This window comes from Sebastes umbrosus, chromosome 8 (assembly GCF_015220745.1).
Source record: "Sebastes umbrosus isolate fSebUmb1 chromosome 8, fSebUmb1.pri, whole genome shotgun sequence".
Lineage (NCBI taxonomy): Eukaryota > Metazoa > Chordata > Actinopteri > Perciformes > Sebastidae > Sebastes > Sebastes umbrosus.
In genome coordinates, this window is record NC_051276.1 from 8,886,214 (window position 1) to 8,909,672 (window position 23,459).

A 23,459-nucleotide genomic window follows, 5' to 3' on the forward strand; every position below is an offset into this window, starting at 1 on the left:
TGCCCCCATTTCTTTGGAGCAGGTGACTCACTGTTACACGTTGCACCTTTAAGATGATGAAAGACAGGAAATGAACTTCATTACTTTTCACCACTGTTGTCATCCCTGAGTTTAGCCTCAACCTTTTTCTTTGGAATCCAACAGATTGAGATCATGAGCTCATGTTTCTAATTTGAATAATCTTGAGATATTAATAAACTATGTGAAGCTTTAAAATGCAACTTAATGTAATTTGTGTCTCACAGCTCCTTTGAAGTTTCTTTTAATCAGTGTAACAAGGTGTGTGTATGTATAGTTTATCTGCTCAGGGGACACATTAAAAATGGTTCATTTTACTCCGTTATAACATAAACTACATAGAATAATGTCATATACTCTTTTATTGTCTCAGTAGTTTTCAGACAGCCTGTTGCTCACCAGAAACCGCTTCCTCCTCATCCTCCAAGGCCTTCCATGTTTCTAATCTCTTCATAAAGTTGGGAGCTATTGGTGATTTGAGGAGTGGCGGCTCTCGAGACAAATTCTCAGCGAGCTCCAGATGAAGGGTTATTGACCGAACCCCGTACGCCTTGAGCCATGGAGAGGTTGACCCCTCCATCCTGTCAATGATTAACCTCCAGGGATTGTCGGCCAAATCGCCGGGTGCAATCAATGGCTTCACAACTGTCACACACTGACCACTTCCACTAATGACGACAAGCTAATTAGTTGTCTTCTCACTGCAAGGGCATCAACTCTTCAATAATTTATTTAGCCTTTTTTATTCTAAGGAAGTATAATGACTGTGTCCTGCGGTTCAGAGGGCATCGTCTGGGATCCTCTGTTCCTGTCTACCTGTCACCCTGCTATTGTTTTTGCTCCTCTCTCTGTGTTCCAGCAAACAGGACAGCGCAATAATAAATAAATCAATCAAACACTCATGAACATGATTGCTTCTGCATTTTAATACTTTTATTCATTATTATTATTATTATTATTTATACTTTATTACAATGTTTCTTTTATCATCTTCCAGGCTATTGTTTACTTCAGAGTCCATTGCACATTTTTGTACGACTTAGTTTAATTTATTTTTTATATATATAAATAACAGAAAATAACTAAGAGACACAAAACTCAACCAAACCGCAAAACAAAACAAAAATAAATAAATAAATAAATGAAAATTTGTTAAATTTTATTTATGTCATCTCTGTTTGTAAAGGTTCCTTTTCCATGTCAAAAATGTGTTCTGTTGTTGATAGCCATTAATTTAGTTTTGGTTTTAAGTAAAACAGAAATGAGAAAAATAATTAGAAATGAACATATCATTAAAAGATTGGAAAGACTCAAGTAGAAACTTTAAGACATCACAAAATGTTTTATTACGCCTTATAAGTATGTGAAATGTTAACCCTTAGCAGGGACTAGAGGAGAGGATGTGGGGAACAAGTAGAAAACTATACACACATTCTTTAAATGTCCAATATTAATACCCTTTTGGTAAAAGTATATTTTTGACTTAAAAGAACCTCTGAAACTAGAAAATATTTAGAGTATTAATTTACTAGGAGAGATAAAGTCGGCAGATGCGCTAGCTACATTTGAAATGTGTATTTTGCTACACCTAAAGCTCATCATTTTCAGTTATGAAGAAAATGAAGAAAATCTGAAATAATAATAATATTATAATATATGAGTTTCAAGCTCATATATATTGCTGTCATACTTTGTGCTCTAGGCCAATGTGGGGGATTGCATCAGGAAGGGCAACCGTCACGCTGTCGTCATGGTTGCTAACTCCTCCTCCCAGCCCTCGATCCAGCCTCGGTCTGGGTCTCATTCACATGAACGGAGGAAGGGAAATAACTCTGGATTCGGCTGTTAGTGTGTTTTACAACTTTTAGGAGCTAATGATTTAAATAAGGGCTATTAGCGTGTTCGTACTGGGAAGTTGATTCACCTCAAAAAAAAACATCCGCTGAGTTACAGACATCTCTTTCCCATTGTAAGTCTATGGGAAAAAGTCTTTTAGTCTTTTAGTTTCTAGTAGTGCCGTTTGGCCACTACGAAAATTGGCATCAACGACCGGCGCTCTCCCTGCGGCTTGGCTAAGGGAGGGGTTATGCCAAGGATGCCTCCAGTTTGTCGTCAAGCCATGATTTCAGGCCCGGAGGAGGCTACATTTAGAAATATGCAACATGTACCCACGACACTGGGAAAGAAATGTCCTTAAAACTAGATTTTGACAGAGGGACCCTCTTCAAGACAGGGCCCCGAGGTCACATAATAAGCAGGACCCACTTTAAGGCCCTCATCATGTCCGTTTACTGGTGCACATTCTCAGATGTATTTTCGATTAAATCAGCACAATAAACGTGGAGCTTTTGGGGCCTCTATGGTCTGGGGGCCCTGGGTCAGTTGCCCTCTTTTCTCTGGTTGGTGATCCAGCCATGATTAGCATCTGTAGCTGTACACACTCTTCTACCTTAAATTCTGATCGGGACAAAAACAGGATAATAACTATAATACTATGGCACAATACAGACTGAGGGCTGTGAGTCCACTGAGGTTAATTGTGTGGCTCTCAGATCAGAGGAATATATATTCAACCAATAGAGGGTGCTCTTACCTAGCAGACAGAAGATGGGGATTCAGTTCCATTACACCTTTAAATGTGGACAAATCAGTGATCTAGTTAAACAGAGAGAATAGTAGACGGACCTCTGGGTTGTCTGTTTCAAGGTCAGTGTTTGGGACTTTCCTTCATGTGCAGCTCCTGTATAGCCTATATTATTCTACAATATGTTTTGCTCCTTGCATATGTACTGTATGTGTGGCTATTAATCAAACACCTTGCATGTGAAAAAATACTTTTTGCTGATGAAATCTTCACTTCACAGCTGAGTTGTGGCTGAACCTGTAGTGTCACAGTCTGTCTCTCTGTCCCTCCTCTCCAGCTACATATACCCTATTCTCCAGGCCCCTTCATTGCCATTTCCATCCAGAAAAAAGCCAGATGCCCTCAAACTTTTCCTCCTTTTCCCATCACCTGACTGCCCCAACCATCTACACACCTGTTCCCACCGCTCTCATCTGCTCTGCAGTCACCTGAGCTTCCCCGCCCATCTCCCCACCTGCACCTCATTCCCTCATCAGCCACTCCCCAGATCCATTGCTCCTCTGCCAGATCGTCAAAGTTGCCATGTGCATTAGACCTCTGCTTTCTTGTTCTCTGTAAATCTGTTATCTGAGACTGGAAACCTGTTACCTGCCTGTTTTGAACCTCTGCATGATCTTCTTTTGGACTTCCTTCCTGCCCCTTTTGGATTTGTTTGCCTGTTTGGACTGCCATCTTGGTTTTGACCAAGGATATTAAATGAAGACTGAGACACAGAATGCTTTTCATTATGCTGTTTCCTCATGTCCTCTCTTCTCTCTCTCATAAGATGCTGTTCTACCGTAGTCCTTAATGACATTTCACCTTGACATTACTTACATTTTTATCTTGAATGTATAGGCAGCACCCAATTTAAATGCTATAATCGTGACATGATGTTTACAAGTGCTGTTTAAGTCAAATTATTATATCAATAAGAACAATCTCTTGCGTTCAGCACCAATTTGTTGTATTTCACGTTGTTATGTTATGTTGTCATAGTCAGGACTGTGTGATGTATGTATGTATGTATAAATACTGACATGGCACATCAGTTCCAGTTAACAATTTAGAATTATTTGCTGATATTTTCTTTTTTCCTTTTTAAATATAGCTTTTTTGTGATAAAATACAACAGACATGTATGACAAATGTATTCCCACAACTTTATTGAATATCAAACAGTACAGAATTGCTGCAGTACCCCCATGGAAAATTATTCTGTTTATGCTGTTTGCTTTTCTTACATGAGGTATACTGTATATCCTGCAAGTAACCTACAGACCTGATGAAAAAAGAAGACATGAAAGGCAGATAGCAGAAAATAAAAGGCTTCAAGATATGATCTTGTCTGACTACAGTAACAAGTTCATCATGTATTACATGATAGTGTGATCCATAAGATGCTACTTGGGGAAGGAAGATGGATTTCATCCAAATATAGAAAAAAAGCACACACAAGCAAAACCTGGTTTATTGGTTTGGAAAGAAATGTATAAAACGGTTAGTCACCAGCTCTAGCAGTCAAAGTTAAAGGGTTAATATATTGAACATATATTACTTGTGGGACACCATCCATGTAATAAATTTGTTTGTTTTTTTAAAAAGAGCTTTTTTTTTACACCTCCACATACTTGGCCAATCAGTGTGTAAATTGGAAGTGAATATGGGATGGACAGTTTTAGAAAGATACAGAAATTGTTGGATGCAGTTCCCCCAATTCTGATGTCAAAGAGGTGTGTGTGAGGAGGGGGGGGGGGTTCAGATCCCAACACGTTATCACTCCCAACTCGTCAATTACCGCTGCCGCTTAGTCAGTGGCCCCGCGCTTCAAAGTATGAAGCTCTACGTTCCCCTCTAGCAGTACGTAGCAGTCTAGTTTTGGACGTGTCAGCACGTCAAATCTAGAACAAAACTACTTGGTTAGGAAAAGTTGGTGGTTTGGGTTAAAATAAATAGCCTATGTAACGTTATGCGCCCCAAACGTTGACTTAAAATAAGTCAAGTTTCACAGGAAACACGATCACCGGACTTTATTGCTCTTTATACTATGTAACCCGACTTCATCCTTTAGTCCTGCCATATCTACGGCCACATCATAGTTTGACACGCAGAGCCACTGACCAAGCTGCCGTATTTGACGAGTTGGGAGTGAGAACAGGCTGCAGATGCCGTTCGATGATCTAACAAGAACTTAATTTGTAGCATACTGACACCATTACATTGGCTCATGCACTAAACTCCCAGGTTGGCCAAACTCATTTGGAAGAGGAACTGGAGGTGAACATCAAAAGTATTTATAGCAATGGCGTTCCAAGATCCAAGCAGTTAACCTTGGTGAGTAATACATTGTTAAATAATGACTCAAACTATGAGACAACAAATGTTGTATAGTAAACCGAAATGATTCTGTAAGGGAAACAGGTGTGATCTGTTTACTGGTGCCTAACATGGTGGTTCCAGTATCTCATAAAACAATCATGATGGACTCATGAACTATCGTGTTTAGGGTGAATAGAATGGTGAGAGAAGCAAGTAGAAGAAAAGCTGACAGGAAAAAAACCTAGTTCCAGACTTCTGAGTCACTGCCCACGTCTCCCCATACAGCCTGGTTAACAGCCTAAACAGGAAGACCAAGGTACATTAACAGCTCAACAGTGGCGTAGCCTACAGAAGGCCTGGACATCCGAATGCACAGCAGAACATTGAAAAGTCTGCAGGTCAGCATGTATCAAACCTCCAAGGTTCCCAGCACCTTATAGAATCCATGCCTTGAAAAGATACTGATAAACAGATGACGGAGGATTTACCAAAAAATATCCGTGAACACCTAAATTGTGACTTAAGACTGAAGCTGGACACAAATCCTTTGTCACAGTGGAACTAACATAAAAAAAATCTTGCATGAAATCTGATGAAAAAATAACCTACACGACCTTATTAGTTATATTCTGAGATGAGATATGTGAGAAATATCAGCACAGTACTGGCTTTCAAACTTGAAGCTTGTCCATGGCGAAGCGCTAAGTGTCCCTAACAAAAGTCCCTTTCCCTGACATCCCATCTCCCTCAATCCATGTGTGAATTCAAACATCGGATACTATAAACAAATATGTACAGAACAGAAGTATACAAACAATAGTTCAATAGTGGAAGCCCAAATAAAAGGATCATTATTGCCTATTCTTAATGTTTTCATGGTGGTGGTGTTGTGTGGATGTGTGCTTTGTTTCCTCCCAGATGGAACAGCAGACAAGGCCCAGCGTCACTATGCACCAAAGTGGCCAAATATTTGTTTCGCCCGTTCTTTTCTTCCATACAGATTTCCATTTCTGAGCCTTAAAGCCCAGTTAGGCTGAGCTGGACCTCCCTGAGCAGAAAAAGTCATCTGATTGTTAAGTCAGTTTCATCTCCCCCTCTTTGGGATGGAATCAACTATTTAGCGTCCAGTTTTTTAAATAACGAGCGCTGTACCATACAGGATGAGGTTGGCAATGTTCTATTTGTGAATAAGAGCCGGATATCTCTTCTTCCTCTGTGCCATAGAGCTCCATTGTTGTCTAAACTATTAAAAACACATCAATGAGTCGCACTCCGTCACTGGGTGACGTGTTCCTTTATTACCATGAACACACACTGTATTTTATTCTTTGTTCTCAGTCCCACATACACCGTCCTGCTGTCCCAAATACTTATAGAGCACTAAATGTGTATTAATCCGCTGTTGAAAATAGTCCCCAACAAATAAGGTATTTCCTCCTGTTTTAGTTTAGTTAAAACTACAGTGACCAGCTGCTTTAGGAAATTATAGAACCTTTTTAAAAAAAAAATGAAATGAAATATCTGTGAGGTTTATTTTACAAGGTAGGGTAGCAAGAAATTATTGAGAGACGGACCAACACATTGTTGGTTTTGGTCTTATCGTGGGACTGTTTGACAATAAGAAGAATATAGCACATTACAGTTATATCCTTTAATACAAATTAAATTGAAGTGGGATTGTAACAAAACCCTTTGTAGCTATAGTACCCACAACACTCACAATTAAGCAACTGTAGTATTTGTTCACTGTACGCAGTTTCCAGGTGTAGTTTTGTGCCTCAAACTGTCATGTATAAAATCACTTGAGTGACATCACTTAAAGGTATCCAGTGGAGTCTGCTACGGAGCAATTTTTTTCTACGTTTTGTTTGATTTGCATCATTTGCAGATGCATTCCTGCCAATGGACAAACATTATCCCACTGATCAACAGGTGGCAGTAACACACCAATAAGCACAGCAATGTGCCAACAAAAGATGAGTAGCTCAGCTTGGGCTTGGAGACGAAGCATTTATAATCAAAGCCTGCATTACAAACTGGGGGGCCTGGAGTTTAAAAGATGTCGCTGTTTACCAGACAGGAAGGGTTTAATGAAAATATACCACTGAGCTGAATTATGGGCACTGTGGGAGTTTGACTCATACTGGACTATGACCATTCTTTTTTTTTAGTCACTTGCAAGCCTTTCAACTTTATGGAATCGCAATATGAAATCACTGGATTACTTTACTTGACTTTAAGTTGTGTCTTATATACGGCTCTATGTTCACACTGTCAGAATCTGTGTCTTGAGCCCATCTGTATCAAAAATGCCCTTTATTATCCAGGTATCTTGCTAATGGTGTCAAATGTAATGTAGTATGTCACCCCAACGAAAGGACCAAAGAAAGCTACATGTCAGGTTTGTTTTTTAAGCGAGTGTCCTGGCTCATTAGTTTCAACTCAAAAGCAGCTGGGCAAAGACTTCATGGATGTGTTGGTTTATTATATAACAAAAAATGAAAATGGCAGAGCAGTAGTGCTTTGTAACTGAAATAGCTATTTTCATTGACCTACGGCAAATATTTATGCGACTTTTCGTGCATAGTGTCAACAGGCCTTTACACTGGATTGTGGTTGTGTATCTGAGTGTCATGAGATGAGGTGCGATGTTGTGAGATGTAATGTTGTCACAAGGAGAAATCACCAGCACTCGTCAGTGTGTAATCCAATTCCATTATCTTGAACTGTGATCAGAGAAACACTAAGAACTAAAGCACAAACATTGAAATTTGCTGGACTGGGACGTGAAGAAAGACAGCAGTACAGTGTGGTGGAGGTCCTTGCTGCAACATAAGCATTGCTCTACAACTTTGTAAATTGTCTTAGTGGATTGTTCACATTCACACTTCTGAAAGCCACCCAGCCCAACTCTGAAAAGACTACCAAGCATTTATACAGAAAGACGTCCCGCCAGCCTCAGTTCTCAATCTCATTGAAATACTCTGAGAAGCCTGAGTATGGAGTGATGTCACCGGGATCTGAAGGAGGACAAGACAACACAGAGATTATAGTTCCTCTCATAAAACAATGCATATATCATTGCTTAAACACCGACATTGTATCAATATCTGTTTCTTGTGTAGTAATATGTCTGCATTAATTTGACTTAGAGGTGACAGTGAGACACAAGTAGAGACACAACACCAGCTGTTTAGAGTGAAATAGGTCTGTTGTATTATACTAACCTTCACATGGTCCCCTTTTAAAATGGATGTCATCAATAGCGATATCACTTCGTAGTGTTGGGCCTCGGATGGCTTCAAATATAATCTGAAGGAAACACAAACACATGTGAAACTGAGTGTGATGTCCACTAACAACCCAGTCGCCAGAAAAAAATGTTGGCATGGTATGTTTCGGCAAACCAAGGATACGTTGAATGTTGACATTGACACATATATATATATATACATATATATATATATATCTGTGGTAACTTCATCATGCAGGTCACATGTGAAAACATTTTAGAAGGGCTTGGGAAAATAGCATTTTGATACTAAAAAATACGTGCTTCAACCAAAATTTGGGAAGCTACAGAATGATATAAAAACATTAAAATTAATAATAATAATGGACCCGCCCTTTAACTGAGAGTATTTTTCTTAATCACAATTAATAATCAGTACAAAGAATTATAAAGGGGTCAAGTGTGAAGACAGATAATCTGCTGCACGAGTGAATCTAACAAAAGATTGGATAGATTCATATATCATTACAGAGGTTAATTTGACGATAAATCTTGATATAGCATATTATCAATAGAGCTGAAGTTCTTGAGAAACCATATTGCCCAGCTGTGGTCTTGAGACCAGGCACATACATTTTGATCCGCCATAAAGGTACAAAGGAGTTTCTGATAGCTCAAAGTGCTAAATTTGTACCATTATACCAGCCTTGTTTAAACATGTATTATCATTATTTGGGGTACTTAATAACTTCGAAGATACAAATAGAAGGGATATAAAAATAATTTTGAAAGAAATGAGACCATAATGTGCTCTGTACTCTGCCACCTTGTTGTACTATGCAGTCTGAATTAGATTCATTTGATGATGAGTAGAGACAAGGGAAACATTTGTTGGTGTTTTCTCACTATCTGTCTTAAGAGCCAGCAGTCTGTGACTCCTATAATCTACACACTGACGTACCTGGTGTCGCACATCACAGTGGTAGTCCACCATCGCCCTCATCCAGCTGACGCTCTGCTCACCGCGGCGTCTCCACAGCAACGTGTCCTGCTCTCTGCTGCCGCCTCGGTGCAGGAGCACGCTCAGTATGCCGGTGCCGGATCCGTACATGTGGTAGTAGAAGATCAGACACTGAGGGGACGAGGAACCCCGCAGGTCAGAGGTCAGCAGTCGAGCTTTGTGACCCGGACGCATCAGTGACGCCTCGATGTACATGAAGTAACCTGGAGGAAGCACGTGAACAACTCAGTCTCATCTCAGTGGAGACTTGTTAGTACAGCTGTCAAAATACAACACACAAAGAAGAGCAGAATACTGTGTAGAACAAAGCATGCAACAACAACTCCAATATTCAGAATTTACGCAGGATTATATGAATAGATGATTGTCAAATTCTGCATTCCAACAGTGGGATGATGCATTAATCCTCTCACATCACACACACAGGGTTCCATGCAGACACCATGTGGGGGGGTATGACCTCTGAATGAATGAATAAAGCAATGAATGAGGAAATGACTCACCCACCCCAGTAGTGTGATCTCCCCTGGGTCCTGTATAGGAGGTGGGGGTGTGTCCTCGGACTCGCAGCCAGTCGGCTTTGTCTTCTTTCTTATCCTGGATGTAGCCACAGACTCCACTTTCAAAGTTACACTGGCCTGGGAGGGAGCCTGTGGAGCAAACACACACACACACACACACACACACAGTCAGCACATAAGGCGAGCAAAGACCCTCGAGGCTCGATTTACTGACAGCTCAGCAAAATGTGTGCTGCGGTTTTCATTCATGGAAACACCAGGAACATCCTGCGAGTTAAGGAGTGTTCATGTGTGGGTTCAGCCCATAGACTATACAGATGGATGACGCGTCTCCCACTGTACAAAAGTGAAGCCAGATTATCCCGGAGAGGGAGCTGCCATCTTGAGATTTTGACGCCATTTGGAGCCAGAGTCTGTATAGTAGTGATCGGGGTCAGTGTATCTTTTGGTCATTCGATTTTCCTTTCACAAACGGATATTAAAAAACAAAAAATAAGTGGTTATTGGATTTTCGTTTTAAAATACAAAAATGAATATTGAAATACAATGTGTTTTTCTTTATCAGGGTCAAAAAGGGATGAACTAAACGTAAAAAAACAGGTTAATTTTCATTTTTCTATTTCTAAAAACAAAAAATAAAATCACTAAAAGACAGAAACGAAAAAAACGCCTGTTTTTTCATATTCTACGACCGGAAGTTGTCATTTACAAAGTAAGAGCGCGTATGAAGACGGTGATGTGTATGAGAGTGGGAAAAGACATGACTGCAGAAAAACTGGAGTCATGTCTCCTTCCCTGGGACACACTCTTTTATTGTTTCAAAAAACTACGTACTGATCCGTGTCCATCACCTTCAGTTACACAGCAGCACCGTACATTTTTTCTCTCATACACAGTACCGTCCTCATACGCGCTCTTATTTTGTAAATGGTAATTTCAGGTCGCAGAATATGAAAAAACAGGCATTTTTTTTTCGTTTCTGTCTTCTAGTGATTTGATTTTTTGTTTTTAGAAATAGAAAATGAAAATCAACACGTTTTTTAAGTTTAGTTCACCCCTTTTTGACCCTGATAAAGAAAAACATTTTGTATTTCAATTTTAATTTTTGTAAAAAAGGAAAATCGAATAACCAAAAGATACACTGACCGATCGGGGGCTGGTGACATATGTTCTGTTACACAGACTCGTGTCGGTTATGGAAAAAAAGTTACATCTCTCTCATACCTATTCCTGAGCCTCTGGCTGTGGGACTACTTCACTCAGAGCAGCTGTCAATCACAACTGTCAGTTTAACGTTTTTGGAACTTTAAAGAGGCTCCTGGCTTATGTCTGACATCATCAATAGTTGTCAGTGTATGTCTCAGTGAGTCTTTTACCTGCTGTGACTTGACAGTCCCCGAGGCTGACAGTGATGTCGTCGATGGCTGCCAGGCCACATTCCCAGAAGTTCTTACATATACTGACAAACACTACCTGAGAAACAGAGAAAAAGACTGAATACTGCTACCAACCGTTTATCCAGTTAACATTCTTATCCATCCATCCATCCATTCATCCATCCATCTGTCTTTCCATTCTTCCATTCAGGCCTTTTATCGGTCATTCAAAAGCATCAATTTCCACATGCATCCCCCATCTATTGCTTCATACCTTGGACAGCATGGGCTTCATGTAGGTGATCTCCACCTGGGTCCATACAGCCCTGGTGGTGTCATGCAGGCTCCACACCTTCTCCTGGGCCACGTTGTTCTCGTCATAAATGTAAAGAACCAGAGCATTGTCTGCTTTCCTAAATCCATGAAGCAGGTAGTAGAACCTCAGGCAGTATTTGTGGTTCCCTGGTAAAAAGGGACCATGAAGCCGACCCACATAGCCGGGCCTCGAAGAGAAATGAGTGTTTGCCAGAAGGAAACAGCCTGAGGAAGAAAAGACAAAGAGCATTATTAAGAACAAAGCTGGTAGTGTTCAACGACAATGTGTTTAACTACAATGGTACACGGTGCAAAGTAAAGCTGTACTAAGAGTGGAACAATTTCACAAAATTCACATTTCAGTACAACACTGTGATGTCACATATAATGTAAAGTATGCTGTCCCCGATTTGGGGGCGAGTTCCTGGAGTTGAATTAGGACACTGTTCAGGAGACGATACCAAATCCAAGTTCCAGCTACTTTCGACGACAGTGCTGGGCAGATGTGTCGTCACATCCTGACATCCCGCACATTCTCACCCTACAGCCTTCCTTTATAAATACCAGTATATGTGTGAGGAAAAGATGTACGCATGTATTTTGTGTGTGAAAACTCTACAAAGTGGTTTGTTGTGCTGGATGTTGCTTTGGGCCACCCGGCATGGGCCATCAAAGTAAATATATCACCTCCACTTCTTCCATGATTGTGTGTCCCACAACTGCTCACCCCACTCTCTAACCAAATAGACCATAAAAATGACAGATTGGTGTATCATCATGTAACAGGTGTTGGAGTCTGCGGTGCAGTGTGTGACTCACCTGATCCTGTGGTATGGTCTCCTATCCTGTAGGCATTAGGCTTCACTGAAACTCTGCTCCACTCTTTAGTCTCCGTTCTCTCGTGATAGTACAGACACAGCCCATTCTCAAAGTCACAGTTGGCTATGGAGGGGTCAACGGTTGGCTCTGGAACACAAAACGCAGCATCTCCAATGTGAACGGAGCATTGACAACAGAGGTCAGTGATGTGAATAGAGTGCATCCTTCAGGTAAAATAGAAACCAGGGGTTAGGCTTAGGATGTTATTGTAGAAAATAAGAGGGTTTTCTGATCATCGCTGCATCACTGCTGTATTTGAAAAATGATTTTGCAGTTAAATGACCATTGATCATTTAAAAATCCCTAAAGTTACCTGTGTCAGTGTGGCAGAACTCAGGAGAAAAGGAGATGTCATCTATGGCCACGTACCCACCTCTGGCACTGTTAAAAGCCACCTCAAACACCACCTGGTAACACACACAGACATAAACAGCAACCATTAACAGATGGGAAACAAGCAATGTATGACTTAGACTCTAAGTCATACATTGCTCATTACCCATCATGCATTGCTCATCTACCCATATAAGTCTTAAACCTGAGAACATGCTCTGTGAATTATCATAAAGAAATGTTGTGAACGCATGACATATACTGATAGAGAAGACAGCTATAGAAGCCAGACAGTGACATCAGTGTAGGGTAAATTGAGGAACATGTGTTAGTCAGCAGAGTGCTGCTTGATGGAAAAGCTCTGTACGACTCTTGGCTCGACTGGACAGATGAACTGACCCAGTTAGTAATGTTACGCAAGCTTCTTTCCACAGCGACAGCAGCCGGCTGTGGGAGTCTTTCTGGCTGAAAGCACAAGGAGAGGAAACCTTGGAGTCATAGAGAAGAATACACATTTGAAAGTGCAGTGGAAATCCACAGAGGAGCGAGTGTATGTGAGTGTGTCTGTCCACTCAGCTGCACACAACATAATGAGACCGTGAAGTATTATTTTTTCTTACATGATATTTGGAAAAATAGGATCTTTCTGCAGCATACAATTAAAGAAAAACAAATTGGACTAATAACAGAAACATTTGAAATAAGTTCATTACAAAGAAAGAGAGTAAAAACCATCTCATTCACAGTTACAGTTTAAAGCTGCTGAAATGAGAGAGTGCTTACAGCAAAGGGGTTACCCTACAACTAGGGTTGAATAATTCATCTTTTTTTTTTATATCAAAATTGTGATTTGACAAAGTGTAAATCATTTTTAAAAGGGTCTTAACTGTCGGAGGTGAAAAATGTTGCCGCAATCATGGCGTTCTCAGCTCTAATGACAACTGTCATCAGCAACTTTAACCATCTATAGTTAATGTTAATCCTAACCATAACCATAACCGCTAACTTCATCCAGTATAAACGAATCAATCCTCAAACTGCTTTCAAACCAAACTAGCTGGATGAGAATAAACAGGATTATTTTAGCCTGATAACGGCTTGTTAGCCTGAAGCAGTTAATAATAGATAATAGTTCCTGCTGCCAAGATTAAGGGAGAATTAGTTGAGCGGGTCTCAAGTTATAAATACCTTGGAGTTGAAATCAATGATTAAAATTCAGTGTATGTGCACAAAGTAAGTCTAATAAACTACAACAGAGGCTGTTCTTTCTTAGGAAATTGAATCATTTTAGAGTTGAACGTTGTATTCGTCAAATGTTTTACAATGCTGTTTTGCAGAGCGTTCTGTCTTTCGGTCTGATTTGCACCTTTGGTAATATGCGTGCTCAAGATCATGTCAAACTGCAGCGCCTGATCAAGACAGCAAGCAGGATCATTGGGATCGATCAGGTGTCTGCAGCACAGCTGTATAGGGACCTTGTTCTAAAAAAAAGCAGATCAGATCCTCAATGATCCTACCCGTCCTCTACATCAGAAATTCAAAAGGAGTAGCAGACCAAATAGCAGATTCCTGCAGAAAAAAATGAGAACAACGAGGTATAGCAAATCTTTTGTGCCGACGGCAATTAGACTCCTAAACGAGAGGTAAATAGGCTGTAGCCCATCCTATACTGTATACTGTTTTGGATGGTGTTTCTCTGTATACTAAGACTTTCGGATTGCACTTTGTATAGAGTTTATATTTTATATTGTGGAGGGTGTATTTTTTGTACCGGCGGTATTGTATCGGATGTTCTGCTAGTGTGTGTGTGTGTGTGTGTGTGTGTGTGTGTGTGTGCTGGAGGGGGGGAGTGTGCATGGGACTGCGCTGTGCGCATGATCCTGGGAAGTGTGTGATGTTTTTATATGTTGTTTTTATGAGACGTGTATATGACCACATGAATTTCTCCTTGTGGGATAATAAAGTTGACCTTTGACCTTTGAGTTGGGCCACATTTGAAGGACCCTAGTCCACCGGGTTCAATTCCAGCCTTTGGGCATTTGATGCATGTCATGCCCCTCACTCTCCCCCATTTCCACTCTGCCTCTATTCTGTAAAATAAAGGTGTAAAAAACAAATCTTAAGAAAAAAAGAAGAAGAATAAGGCTGCCACCCTGTGGGATAGGCATTAACCCTAACCCGGGTGCATTTGCTGGGCGGCAGTCAAAGGCAGAGACCTAGGCATGCTGAACCGAAGCATCGCTGACAGGAACTTCATCTCTGGCGGAGAAAGAACCAGAGCTAGTGTGGGAGGTGGAGCGAGACTAGTCTCTCCTTTTCTGGACTTGCCCAGGGTGAGAAGCACCGGGTGGGTGTGGGGATACTCATGAGGTATCGGTATTGGTTGTGCTCTGGCAGAGGAGGCTGCCTGACAGACCTGGTAAACCCAAACGTGTAGTGAGGTGTGAACTGGGAACATCTGGCTGAGGCCCCTGTTCACGAGGTCTTTAACTCTCACATCCGGAAGATTTCTCATGCACTCCGGGGGGAAGGTGGGGACGTGGAAGTCGAGTGGGCCATGTTGGAGTGCCTCCATTGTGGAGGCGGCTGCTAGGAGTTGTGGCAACACCAGCGGTGAAAGAGGCCGTCAAGCTGAAGAAGTAGGCATTTTGGGCTTGGTTGGCCCAGCAGCAGACAATAACTGGGAGGCCAGAAGGGCTGTGGCTTCTGTGGTCACTAAAGCAAAAACTTGGGTGTGGGAGGAGTCCAGTGAAGTAATGGAGAAGGATTTTCAGTCGGCCTCAAGGAAGAAAACACAGTTTTTCATGGTGGAAAAACATGGAACCTGGTCTCTAAACCCTGTAAGGGTCATCAGTTGGTCTCAGTCTGCACTTGCATAATACATCGGCATCTACACCAGACTGTGCAGGACCAGGGAAAGGAGACTCATTAGTGACTCGCAATAGTGGAGTTTTTCAGCTGCTGCAGTCAGACAAATTCCTCCACAATCAAATCAGTTCGATTAGCAACTTGAGATGTGAGACTGGAGTTAGAGTTGAGAGACGACGTGTACGACCGGATTGTTGCACAAGTAGCCAGTTTAAAAGCTCATTCTAAACCAATAAAAAGCGAAATCATCGTCAAACGATAGCCAATGGGTTCCCAGATTGCATTTCGGCCCATGTGTTCTCTCCACACGGATTGTTTACCTGCATTCAACCAAAGTCTGCTTGAATGTGATCGGTCAATACTACTCGGACTACAAACGGAAAACCGGAATGCTTCCGATGCCAAAGTCTTGTCCCTTTGCCTTCAAATGATGCATATAACTGACAGAACTAATCTAAAAAGCTTCAAAAATAAAACTCAATTTGCAGTAAGATGGAATTAACCTTTAAAAAAACCCATGCAGCCATTTTCCACAGCAGACCACAGTTGCTGTTTTTTATAATTATAGGTCTAGTCGCTGTATTCGTGAATAGTAGCTCCAGTACTGACCTCCAGGGGGTGTGGGGCCTTGATATCAACGTAGACCAGTCTCCAGCCGGCGGTAGCATACACCCCTGGCCTCCAGATCTCCTCATAGTGGCCCAGTTGGTCTCTGGTGAAAAGTGAAAAGATGTTTCCCCTCTCCTGGTCTCGGTGGTAGTAGAAGGACAGGCAGCCGGCGATGGGCACCGTGGTCATGGGTGAGGTCAGCTTGGCTACTTCCTGGAAGTGCTTGGCGTACACAGAGTCCACATACATGTAGTGGCCTGGAGCAGTGGAAGATATAGATGAGCTGAAGGTACACGGTTATGGGCTCATTTATTGGTTTTACAAGTAACCATAAGACATTTACTACTGGATTTTTACGTTGAATCACGTATAATGATTTATTCATACCCACCTCCATCAGTGCTTGGAAATGAAACAGATGTTTTCTTGACAGACTACAATGAGCATTGACTATGTCATTGCTTTTAAACATATAAAGCAGAGATGGATAACCACGAGGTCCAAACAATAGTATATAATAGTTCATTTCATTGGCCAGCACACCGTCCTGATTACAGATTCTGCCTCCAGAACCATCAATCCATGTAAACTGACTGTCAAACTACAGAGCCTTTATATGCAGCTGGATCCAGGATGTTTTAAACTGGTAGACCATGAACTGTTATCTACACAGATTGTGTCATGATGTAGAATTGTAATGGGATTTTGCCTGGTTCAAGTTCAAGTTTATTTAACTGCAGCACAATGTGCTCTACAGAGTGATAAACGTATAATAAAAATAAAAACGAGAACACCACAACACTATAAAATTCATTGAAGACAACACTTGGTTTTCTAAGAAATTAGAATTAAGCATCTTACAGAGAAGTCTTAAATGTCGACACAAACCAAATACTACAGAAAAAAACTTTAAAACCCACAATTCCAGGATCACAACAATGCTGCAGTGCTGGAAAATGTGGATAAACTTAAGATAAGACATTGTATGCAAAGATTTTTTGTTCTTTTATCTTAAACATCTCTTAATTTTGTCCATAATGCAAACCTGCTTCATTGCATGAACTTGTCGAATGTTGATGAGCGCCACCTTTTCATGTTCGTGACATTTGATTGTTAGCACAACTGATGAACCCAAATTGCTGGATAAGGCTACAGTGCCTGTTCTGCTCCATTTGTGGGCAGTGGCAACCACTTTATATAGAAAACATAAGGACAGCAAACAGCAAAACTGGCACCATTTTTTAAGTATTTGTTGCATTAGTGATATTTAAATATTGCCGTTACAATCTGAACTGGAACCAGACAACGCTGCATGTGACAACGCTGCACGTGCGTTGCTTCTCAAGCTCCTGCCGAAATAAAGACATGCAGGTGCGCTGTTATGATGTAACCATGAGTCTAAAGTATGGCGTCAAAATTGTTCCTATGCTTCCTCATATCATGAGCAAAATGAACACTGTGACTGCCGGTCTGTCAGATGCAGCGGTCAGACCACAGTACTGCACAATAATAACCGGTTGGGAGCTGCAGACGTAAACAGCTAACCACACTAGTGACAAATGTGAGCTGTATATTTAGCCATATTTTGGCAGAAATATGTGTTTGGAGAGTTCGGAACATACTAATCATAGAAACAGACAGAGGAGAAGTGATTTGTGCTGCAGTAATGTTTTAAAAAGTTTCTGTGGACAACTTGATACTTCTTTTTTGCAGTAAAACTGGGCTGCTCTTGGAATCCATTGGAAGTTATGGATGCAGGTTATGAATGTTACTATATACTGTATATACAGACGTAGGCAAAGTTGTTGGTAACGTTCCGTTAAAGAGAGAAAAACCCACAATGGTCACTGAAATAACTTGAAACTGACAAAAGTAATAATAAATAAAAATTTACTGAAAATTAACTAATGAAAATCAGATATTGTTTTTGAATTATGGTTCAGCAGAATCATTTAAAAAAACAAACTAATGAAACTGACCTGGACAAAAATGATGGTACCCCTAGAAAAGATGTAAAATAATGTGACCATAGGGACATATTAAACTAAGGTGTGTCCTGTAAATAGCATCACAGGTATCTTCAAACTTGTAATCAGTCAGTCTGCCTATTTAAAGGGTGAAAAGTAGTCACTGTGCTGTTTGGCATCATGGTGTGTACCACACTGAACATGGACCACAGAAAGCTAAGGAGAGAGTTGTCTCAGGAGATCAGAAAGAACATTATAGACCTTCATGTTAAAGGTAAAGGCTATAAGACCATCTCCAAGCAGCCTGATGTTCCTGTGACTACAGCTGCTCATATTATTCAGAAGTTTAAGGTCCATGGGACTGTAGCCAACCTCCCTGGACGTGGCCGCAAGGGGAAAATTGATGACATATTGAAGAGACGGATAATACGAATGGTAACCAAAGAGCCCAGAACAACTTCCAAAGAGATTAGAGGTGAACTCCAAGGTCAAGGTACATCAGTGTCAGATCGCACCATCCGTCACTGTTTGAGCCAAAGTGGACTTAATGGAAGACGACCCAGGAGGACACCAAATCATAAAAAAGCGAGACTGGAATTTTCCAAAATGCATATTGACAAGCCACAAAGCTTCTGGGAGAATGTCCTTTGGACAGATGAGACAAAACTGGAGCTTTTTGGCAAGTCACATCAGCTCTATGTTCACAGACGAAGAGATGAAGCATCCAAAGAAAAGAACACTGTACCTAATGTGAAACATGGAGGAGGCTCGGTTATGTTATGGGGCTGCTTTGTTGCATCTGGCACAGGGTGTCTTGAATCTGTGCAGGGTGCAATGAAATCTCAAGACTATCAAGGCATTCTGGAGCGAAATGTGCTGCCCAGTGTCAGAAAGCTTGGTCTCCGTCGCAGGTCATGGGTCCTCAAACAGGATAATGACCCAAAACACAGCTAAAAACACCCAAGAATGACTAAGAACAAAACATTGGACTATTCTGAAGTGGCCTTCTATGAGCCCTGATCTAAATCCTATCGAACATCTGTGGAAGGAGCTGAAACATGCAGTCTGGAGAAGGCACCCTTCAAACCTGAGACAGCTGGAGCAGTTTGCTCACGAGGAGTGGGCCAACATACCTGTCGACAGGTGCAGAAGTCTCATTGAGAGTTACAGAAATCGCTTGATTGAAGTGATTGCCTCAAAAGGTTGTGCAACAAAATATTAAGTTAATGTTACCATCATTTTTGTCTAGGCCAGTTTCATTAGTTTGTTTTTTTAAATGATTCTGCTGAACCATAATTCAAAAACAATATCTGATTTTCATTAGTTAATTTTCAGTGAATTTTTATTTATTATTACTTTTGTCAGTTTCAAGTTATTTCAGTGACCATTGTGGGTTTTTCTCTCTTTAACGGAACGTTACCAACAACTTTGCCTACGTCTGTATATACACACACACCAACTGCACTGGTGCAATAAACCTGCACATGCACAGTTCTGGACGTGCATTTGCACTCATGAATTCAGACCATAGACTGTATGTAAAGATGGACGACATGACAGTTCCCTTAAAGTGAAGCCAAAACATCTGGATTGCCCCCCTGGTGGCTGGCTGCAGTATAGGTCATAAAGCCCGCCCCCTCCCTGTTGGCGGATGGGACATGGGCCAAATTAAAATGTCAAAGTACACATACACATACACTCGCAATTGGTTTGGGCAGGTGGCCTCAATACCGCGGCTCCACCCCCCCGATCACTACTGCGTTAAAATCTTAAGATGCCAGCTCCCATATCTGAGGTATTTTGGTTTCACTTCTGTTCAATGGGAGGAAGTGGAGATGCGTCGTCCATCTATATAGTCTGTGGTTCAGACAGGCTGTATGAATGCATTATGTATGTATTTATAGGCGTGAATGTGTGTGTGTGTGCATATACCTCTCTGGTTATCGCTGGGGTGGTGTACAAGCAGGTTCGACTCAGGCTCTCTAGCCACACTCCCCCCAACGTACCAGTTGACATTTGGGTTCCAGCTGTTGCTGTAGCTGCACAGGTGATGCTCCTCAAAATTACACTCTGGTAACAGAAACAGCAAAGACAACCATTATTCTTTACTCGATCTTGCATATTTTGTATGAATAAATACAGTTTCACATCAGATATCACTTGATAAAAAACACTGACCTATACAGTAACCAGGAACTATGTGAATTTCAAAGATGGCCACGCTGTTCCCCAAGCCACGTTCAGGTCGACCCTCCAGCAAAAGCTGTGGGGGAAAAAAAAACAAGTTTTTGTTGTTGTTTGAGGTGGGGCTGATTTGAACTACTTTATGTACTGTTGGGCAGTTAAACTATAACTGCATCAAATATTTTTTTAAACTCATATATTTTGTATATAAAATCTTAGTAACCACATAAAGCAAAATGCATTAAAGGACCTCATCTCCGGCAATGAGCTTTCCATGTTGGCCCCCCATGGGCCATCTTTCCATTTATGGACGGTCTGGTGGCGGAGAGGGCCGAGATAGGACATCACAGCTTTCTAGCTGCTGCATCGCAGCTTGTGGCTCATCCTCTCCCACAGTTTTACGAGGAGTGGTGACACAATTGCGCATTAACAGAACGGATGGACTGGACGCTGAGACTGGGATGTTCTCGCCAGTTTTGCAGCGTTCCTTCCTCCTCCGCTCATGGGGGTCAAGGAGGAGAAAGTATCTCCCCAGGAGGAGATAGATTACCTCTAAGCAGAGATCCAGAACCTGATACAGAAACAGGCTGTGTCTGTCATCCACATTCACAACAGACAGAGGGGGTTTTTACTCAGCATACTTCCTGGTTCCCAAGAAGATGGGAGATTTCAGACCCATTTCTTCGCATCCTAAACCGATGTATTGCCCGCAAGACGTTCCGTATGCTGACCATCAAACGGATACTGGAACTGGTTCAGCCGGGAGACTGATTCACCACCATCTACTCAAAGGACGTATACTTTCATGTCGAGTTGGCACCGAAACACAGGAAATACTTTCGCATTTCGCCTTCCAGTGTATAGCCTACGAGTAAAACAGACTACCGTTCAGCTATTCGCTGGCCCCCGCACCTTCAGCAAATGTGAGGACACAGCATTGCATCCGCTACGCAACTGTGGCATGAGGGTCATATTTTATCTCGACGACCTAATTGTCATGTCCAAGTCCAGGGAATGGGCGAATGGGCGGTGGTGCCGTTGGGGCTGCTGCATATGCGACGCCTGCAGAGGTGGTTAGGCAGCTTACACTTGGATGCCAAGAAGCACAAGCAACGCTTGGTTACCATTTCCCCCTCGGTAGAGAATGTTCTACTCTACTCGGGGTCCCCACGACACCTGTTTCAGGGAACACCACCCGAACGAGTGACCTCCTACGTCACACTGTTCACGGACGCATCCCTGACGGGGTGGGAGGGGGGGACTTGCCTAGGGAGAGTGGTTGGTGGAGTGTGGCCTCTGGCAGAGGACCGACACATCAACCTCCTCGAGCTCCAGGCAGTGTTCTTGGTCCTCCAGCACTTCAGGCCCCTGATACGGGGAAAGCACATGCTGTTGAGGACCGACAACCGTATCATGGTGGCTCACATCAACAGGCAGTCGCATCGATTCTCTCCTTTCGACAGTGTGTGATGGATAGAGGGCTGTTTCATGCACTATTAAAGTGAATGCAGCAGTCATTTCTTCTTGTCGTGCATGTGTTTGGAGAAGAGTATTATCCATAGAGTCCAGTAGAGAGCTCTGCTTGGTCTCATAGAACTAGGGTTACAATATTGTAACCTTTGTTTTTTGCTAGCCAAAATTAGCATCCCAATTAATATCACAGTTAACGTGAATTACGGATGCACCTTGATAACCAAGCTAGCTGCTAATGGTACCTGGCCCCGGCGGGCCTCGCTCTTCCTCAGCTCCACACTCCCATCCAAATATGGTCACTTCTGGTTCCAAAAAAACAAGATTGTAACGGCCAAACTCAAGGCTTTAAAATGGTAGTCCACAAACCAGTGGGTGACATCACGGTGATTACTTCCACTTCTAGTCTTTGGCATGGCCATGGCCTAAATCATCCCCCATACATCAAATCTCATCACCCAGTATGTCATCACATAACGCATCACATGTCGTAACACATCACTGTCATGTCTTTATAATGAAATGCCCACTGAGTCAGAAATATTGGTTGTCATTGCAAGTCTAGGGGATGAACTCTGACTAACTTCCAAGCTAAATGAGTTCATATCTACCCACAGACAGATGACCCTTCCAGTCAGTGCATTGGAGCACACTGGCCAGTAATGCAAGCACTGATCCTAGAGCTATAAACACTGATCTGCAGACTGCAGCCATACTTTAGCAATTTAAGATAACAGTCTTTAAATGTTTGCCACGCCATTACTTTAAGTACCGACATGATGTAGTTCTGTTTTCCCCTCATAACTCACAACCTCTGCCAGAGATTTAATTTGCCATTTATTCTTTCTCAGGTTCTGTGTGTTCTCTTTAAGAATTGTTCTCAGAGAACACAAGATGCAGGAGGTTAGTGCTCTGGTTGACAATAAGGAAGCAAGTTAAATTTAGAAAGAGGCTCCGATGACATCATCGTTTCTTTTATAGTACTTGTGGGCCTTGGCCTCAAACTCACTCTGTATTTAAGGAGGGTTAGCTTTTGTTAAATTTAGATTAGCAAAGCAAAACGCACCAGAGACCCTCCTTTACAAGTGGTCTCGGTTCGGTTGTTTGGTTCGCACCATTATTATAGGTGGGTGACGACATTTTGGCCAGGGTGGAGACACCGGGTAAAAGACTGACAGGAGCGGACGGCCCTGAGGGAGTTATAAGTGGAGCAAGATGTTTTAAGTGATTCACAATTTTCCGCCTACATGCCTGTTGATGTGCAGAACGAACTGTGTGGAATAATGAATCAAAACGACACGTTTGACATAAGCATGAGGGGTTCTGTGGTTATTTTACAACAGTCTGATGGTTGCATCAAATGTAACCAGCGGATCTGCCGTGGCCGTGCTTAATTATGTCTTGACAGCCTGCAATATGCTCTAGTTAGAGACTACAGCAGGGTGCGCTGTGCTGGCTCTCTGTATAACTTGTGCGCAAATTAGTAAATTATGGCCTCAGTATATAGGCTATATTCTCTCTATGGCCACTCCCGGGCTCCGTAACAACGACAAAACATGATAAACGTCTATATAAGTATAATATTGTTTTCATTATTTTAATTATGGTGATATATGGGACAATTCGGTAACAGGGACATTTGAGTGTTTTACAGATATTTTTCGGGACTTTGACACCCAGCTTGAAACCGGGACAATCCCGGACAAACCGGGACGTCTGGTCAC

The 23,459-nt window shown here is 41.9% G+C and overlaps 1 protein-coding gene across 2 annotated transcripts in view; it reads right to left on the reverse strand.

Moving 5' to 3' along the window:
• Nucleotides 1-6,721: 6,721 nt before the first annotated feature.
• Nucleotides 6,722-23,459, reverse strand: part of mamdc2a (MAM domain containing 2a) — a 32,290-nt gene continuing 15,552 nt past the window's right edge. The window contains exons 4-14 of one of the 2 annotated variants that reach the window (XM_037778870.1): nucleotides 20,260-20,344; nucleotides 20,014-20,151; nucleotides 16,115-16,371; nucleotides 12,618-12,711; nucleotides 12,245-12,391; nucleotides 11,385-11,650; nucleotides 11,111-11,207; nucleotides 9,717-9,863; nucleotides 9,154-9,416; nucleotides 8,188-8,272; nucleotides 6,722-7,980 (exon numbers count right to left, since the gene is read on the reverse strand). In XM_037778870.1, coding sequence (XP_037634798.1) covers nucleotides 7,919-7,980; nucleotides 8,188-8,272; nucleotides 9,154-9,416; nucleotides 9,717-9,863; nucleotides 11,111-11,207; nucleotides 11,385-11,650; nucleotides 12,245-12,391; nucleotides 12,618-12,711; nucleotides 16,115-16,371; nucleotides 20,014-20,151; nucleotides 20,260-20,344 — 1,641 coding nt within the window. In that variant the 3' untranslated portion in view covers nucleotides 6,722-7,918. Of the gene's footprint in view, nucleotides 7,981-8,187; nucleotides 8,273-9,153; nucleotides 9,417-9,716; nucleotides 9,864-11,110; nucleotides 11,208-11,384; nucleotides 11,651-12,244; nucleotides 12,392-12,617; nucleotides 12,712-16,114; nucleotides 16,372-20,013; nucleotides 20,152-20,259; nucleotides 20,345-23,459 lie in introns of those variants that run through there. The other variant, XM_037778871.1, reaches the window with a different exon arrangement.